Below are 5,159 nucleotides of genomic sequence, written 5' to 3' on the forward strand. Positions count from 1 at the left end.
TGTGAAGCCCTCTGTGCCACTTGGTTTCATCTGACAATGGGGATCCTGACAGAGCCCAGCAGCGCCCTGGGCTGCAGGGGGTTTGGGGAGACGCAGGTGGGGCAGGGTCCTTTACTGCTCGCACTCTGGGGCTGGAGTCTGGGTGTGGATCCTGGCTCCGCACAGCCTGTCACCGGCTGCAGCCAGTCCTCAGCCTCCTCGTCTGTAAAACAGGGATGACAAGAATCCCCACTTTGCAGGATTGAGCCAAGGTAAAACAGGAGAAGCTCCTGGGGCCCCGTAGCGGGTGCTCTGCTGGTGCTGCTCTTATGGGTCCTGTGCCCCTGCTCACCCTGAGTCTGGCACCGAGCAGGTGCTGGTCAGAGGCAGTTCCCTTCACCGCCTCCTCCCCAGGCAGGTGGAGACCCAGCGCAGCTGAAGGGGGCAGTGGGAGCTGGGGCTCAATGGTGCATGGGCTCAGTTTCTACTTGAGAGAGGGGCACTGGGGAGCCACAGCAGGGTAAGGGGCCCCCGTCAGAGCAGCGCTGCGGTCTTTGTCCGGCATGTTGGGCCTGAGAGACGCAGGAGGGACTGCAAAGGCCTCAGCCAGCCTTGCCTGTGGGGTGAGGGAGAGGAAGGATCTAGAGCTCTGGGGCTTGTGGCCTGTGGGAGGGGGAGGCTGCAGGGCTCACCAGCAGAGCTGGGCAGTTGTAGGGGGGCAGCTGGCCTGGGGGGGTTCACTATGGCCTTGGCCCTGGTGAGCTGAGTTCGGGGAGCACAGCCCCTTTGCGCCTGGCTCTCTTCTCTGGCTGCCCGGGACAGGGGCTGTGGACGAGCCCACCCCGCGGACAGGCCCAGGAGCTGGCCGCAGCTTCGAGAACCCGGAGCCCCCTCTGCTAGGTGTCCTCCATGGGGCTGGTGGTTCGGAGCGTGGGGGGCCCTGCCTGGGAGGAAGCCTGCTGTGGCTGAGCCCGTGGTCCTGGTCTAGTCCGTCCTCTCGCTCTCCCTGGGTCTCCTTGTTTGTTTGTGGAGTGCTTATTAGCAACACTTCTTTTTTTAAGATTTTATTTACTTATTCATGAGAATACACAGAGGAGAGAGACAGAGGCAGAGACACAGGCAGAGGGAGAAGCAGGCCCCATGCGGGGAGCCTGACGTGGGACTGGGTCCCCAGACTCCAGGATCAGGCCCTGGGCTGAAGGCGGTGCTAAGCCGCTGAGGCCCCCCCCCCGGGGGGCTGCCCTATTAACAACACTTCTAATGTAACTAGTTACTAGTAACTAGTAACTAGTAACTAGTCCCACTTCACCAGCCTGTTTCCAGGACTCTGTGAGTTTAGAACAGTGCCTCAGCTGTAGCCAATGCTCCCTAGACGCGGCTCTATTATGATGCTCGGGCCTCCAGGCTGGGGGGCGGGGGCTCCCATCTGGAGCTGGACAGACGGTCCTGGGGGGCCTGAGAAGGGGGAGCTGATGAAGGTAAAGGGTGAAGGCCCAGGCCCCCGGGAGCCCCAGGGCAGAGGCAGCAGGCACCCACCCTGGGGAGAGGGCGCGGCCGGTTCTTCCCTGCACCCACCCAGCCCTGCGGCCCCACCCCCGGGGCAGCTCCCCGCCCTCCCTGCGCCCTGGGATTTGGGGGGGCTCATTCCATGCCCAGCTCCCCCCTCCTCTAGGAAATAGCCTGGGAAACTCCCGGCAGCCTGAGGGGATCAACCTTTCTCCCAGGCACCTGGGCCTCCCAGGCAGCTGTGCCCACGGCCGCCGGGCGGACAAACAGATGCCAGACTCGGGGCGTAGGTAGGTGGGGGATCTTTATTGGGCAGCAGGGCCTCCTCAGGGGCCAGACGCCCCTCCAGCCACGTGTCCCACGGCTCCGCATCCGGCAGCTCGGGCCTCGGCTGGGTGACGATGACCCCGGGAGCCCCGGGGCCACGGGGTGCTCGGGGCAGCGGCCCCCTCAGAGGCAGCCGGTGCAGGCAACGTTCACGCACAGCTCACAGTCGTCGCTGGCGATGGCCTCTGGGCGGGAGAGAGGAGCCGTCAGGAAGGGGGGCCTGAGGGGAGGCGTCTTCTCAACAGGCAGGGGTTCAGGTCCCGGGCCTCTCCTTCCTGGGGCGGGCAGGCCCGAGTTTTCCCGAGGGTTCTATGGACGGTATCAGCTGACGGGTGGTGAGGAGAGGAGGCACCTGGGGGTGCTCAGTCAGTGGCCACATTCGCTGGCCGGCTCTGCTCCCTCCCTCATGTTTCAGCTCAGATGTCACCTCCTCTTGGGAGCCTCCCAGACTCCGTGCCCCCCTGCCCCCCACTGTAGTGTAGTCCCTGCTTACAGGTCCGTTGTCCGGCGTCCCCTTCCCTCCCATCTGGGAAGTCCGCCAGGACCACCAAGGGTCTGGGGCGCTGGGGGCTGGGGTGGGGTGCGGTGCCCAAACAGGGCAGGCCACGGGCTGAGCTTCGTGACCCTCCTGTCCCCTGGGGCCTTACTAGAGAGCACGAGAAGTGGAGGAGCTGGAGTGCGGGGAGGACAGAGAGCGAGGGCCAGGACGCTGGTAGGGGTGGGGATACTCACTCAAGGCCTTGAAGATGCTGGCAGCTTCCCTGGTCGTGCAGATGGGCTGGAGGTCCGTTGGCAGGGCCGGGTGGTGACACTCGGGGGGCACGAGGTTCTGGGTCTGGAGGCGGGGGCTGGGCACCCACGTCCCCTGCAGGTCACTCAACCTCTTCACTGATTCCAGCTGGACCTGGAAGCCTTGGTGCTAGGGGGCCGGAGGGGGGAGGAGATGAGATGGCATCCAGACCCGGGCCAGGACGCCGCGCACCCCACAGAGCCTTCCCTCTTCTTACGGAGGGTCCAGGCCACACTCAAAGGACAGGTGGGAGCTGGTGCCTGGCACCTCGCACCCCAGCGCACCACAGGCCCCCGCCTGTAAACGAGGTCGCAGCGACGCTGCGGAGAGTGGGTCAAGGTATGGGCTTTGGAGACCCGTGGAACCCCGGTTCACATCCCAGCTCTTCCCAGCTGGCACCTGTATGTCCCACACTCTGAGTCTCATCTGACAAATGACGCCTCCCTAGCGCCTGGCACCCAGGCCACACTGGATGATCGCCACTGGGTAACTGGGTGCCAGGGCTCCTGCCCGGGATGGCTGTGGTCCTCCTGCTGCTGCTGCTGCAGGGCACACAGTCGGTCTACACTCAGTAACTGGGTGATCCCCCCTGAACTGACATGACAAAATGCCCAACCCCAAGCTGGCCGGTTCCCAGGCCGGGGCTGCAGGGGAAGCTGACTCTCCTCCACCCCCCACAGGGAGGCTTCACCCAGAGTCAGGAATGGGACGGACACCCAGGGCCACAGACTTCCCCATCCTCGCTGCCCAGGGGCATCCTGCCACCCTGCAGGCAGGCCCCGCTTCCGTGACTCCTTCCAGCTTCACATCGTCTTGGAAGGAGCCTCGGTACACGCTGTGCCCTCTGCCTGGAGCAGCCCACGTCCTCGGAGGCTGGCTCTCCTGCTCATCCTGCAACGTCAGCTCGGTTACCCGCCAGGGAAACTTTCTGGTGACTATCCCCCATCCACCCGTACATGGGGTGAATATAGAGAGCTGTGGGGAGACCCCTCTCCTTCGGGCTCCTCAAGGGCAGGGACTGCATCTTGTTCCACCTTCTGACCTCTGACCAGGACCTGCCTTCTGAGAGAGCAATGCTGACTAGCGGTGGTTTATTATCACTATCATCACCATCGTCATCACCATCGGCACTCTGGCCGCCCCCACCCACCCGCTGTCTTGGTCCCTGGGGTGATTCGGTGTTGGGGTGAGCCCTGGGCTCCCCCGTAGCCCATGAATTTCCTAGCATCCCCTCTCCACCCCAGCCTCTCACTTCAGGCAAAGGGCTCAGTGGCCAGAGGGACTCACCTGAATGTAGACTGACTGTGTGTCCTGCAGCAGCAGCAGCAGCAGCAGGTGGACCACAGCCACCCGGGACAGGAGCCCTGACACCATCCTGCTGCGCATCTTGCTCTGTCTGTATCCCACAGCCACCGTCCACGGGCTCCCATCTGCCTTCCTGGTGAGGAGCTCTTTATAGGCCGGGCTCCAGTGCCCTGGTCACTCATTAACTGGCCAGCCGGGGTGGGGTTGATAGCTGACTGTCTTTCTGACAAGCCAGGAGCCCATTCCCAGGAAAGGGGCTGGGGGTGATAAGGGCAGGGAGGCCCAGCGCACCTAGGGATGGGACACTGTGTGGCAGGCACCTGTCGGGGGTGCTCTGTGGGAGGGCCTTGGACACGCCACTGCCCTTAGCTCCATAATACACCCATTCAAGTGGGATGATGGAGAGACCATTCAGACAGGGAAAGTGAGGCTCAAGAAGTAAAGAAACTTGGCCCCGGTCACCAGGCTAGTCGGTGGCAGTGCCGGGACCCAAGTGTTGGCCCCTGTTTCACTCAGGCCGGCCCCTGTCCTTTCTCTGGCTGAAGGATGTAGACAGACAGGCTGGTCCGGGGCACGGTGGGCAGACACAGGGCTGACCTCAGGGCTCTCTGTGTTTCTGGACCCTTGTGTCTCCTCCTCCGCCTCCCAGTTTAAAGCTCATCCTTCTGACGGGGCCCTATCCAGGCCTTCAGCCTGCCTCTCTGCCACTTCCAAATGGTGCTTGGGTACCCTCAGGCTGTGTTTGCCCCATCTCACCTGCCAGTCACCTAACCCAGCAGGCTGTCGGCTTGGAGGAAGAGGAAAGCATGCCAGCCTTGGGGACAGATGGACCGAGGCTCAAATCCTGGTCCCGCCGCCGCTGTGTGAGTCTGGACAAGTCACACCAACTCTCATGGAGCCTGTTTTGCTCTTCCATCAAATGGGCACAATGACAGCATCTCCCATAATGAGGTCACTGTGGGGATGGTGGGGCCGGGCCCACTTTAGTTCCTGGGTAATAGGAGCTCCCGCCACTCCTTAACCCCCCTACCCCTTGGGGCCGAGCGTCAGTTAGTCGGAGAGAAGAGGGCAGAGTCCACAAGGGCGTTTCACCACTGCCACCAGGCAGCTGTAAACAGAGCTGGAGCCTGGGCTCACCTCTGCCGGACAGGGGGCATGCTGTGTGACATCGGATTGAAGCCCAGGTGGCTCAGCTAGGCCCACTATTTAAGGCTCAGTCTCCAATTTGTCGCTAAAATGTGATGTTGTCACA

At 62.9% G+C, this 5,159-nt stretch overlaps 1 protein-coding gene across 1 annotated transcript; it reads right to left on the reverse strand.

Annotated features, from left to right (window-relative positions):
* Positions 1-1,935: 1,935 nt before the first annotated feature.
* GUCA2B (guanylate cyclase activator 2B) lies at positions 1,936-3,988 on the reverse strand. The gene is made up of 3 exons (XM_055341462.1): positions 3,890-3,988; positions 2,545-2,731; positions 1,936-1,997 (listed from the first exon to the last, which is right to left on the reverse strand). The coding sequence occupies exons 1-3, from the start codon at positions 3,986-3,988 to the stop codon at positions 1,936-1,938; spliced, it is 348 nt and encodes a 115-aa protein (XP_055197437.1).
* Between the last annotated feature and the right edge of the window lie 1,171 nt (positions 3,989-5,159).

Source organism: Nyctereutes procyonoides, unplaced genomic scaffold, assembly GCF_905146905.1.
Source record: "Nyctereutes procyonoides isolate TBG_1078 unplaced genomic scaffold, NYPRO_anot_genome, whole genome shotgun sequence".
Classification (NCBI taxonomy): domain Eukaryota; kingdom Metazoa; phylum Chordata; class Mammalia; order Carnivora; family Canidae; genus Nyctereutes; species Nyctereutes procyonoides.

Excerpts from the sequence above, each read along its gene's own strand:
- GUCA2B (XM_055341462.1), bottom strand. The coding sequence starts at position 3,988 with ATGCGCAGCAGGATGGTGTCAGGGCTCCTGTCCCGGGTGGCTGTGGTC. Across the intron at positions 2,732-3,889 it reads CACAGTCAGTCTACATTCAG|CACCAAGGCTTCCAGGTCCA; the intron begins GTGAGTCCCTCT and ends CCGGCCCCCTAG. Across the intron at positions 1,998-2,544 it reads CAGCATCTTCAAGGCCTTGA|AGGCCATCGCCAGCGACGAC; the intron begins GTGAGTATCCCC and ends TCTCCCGCCCAG.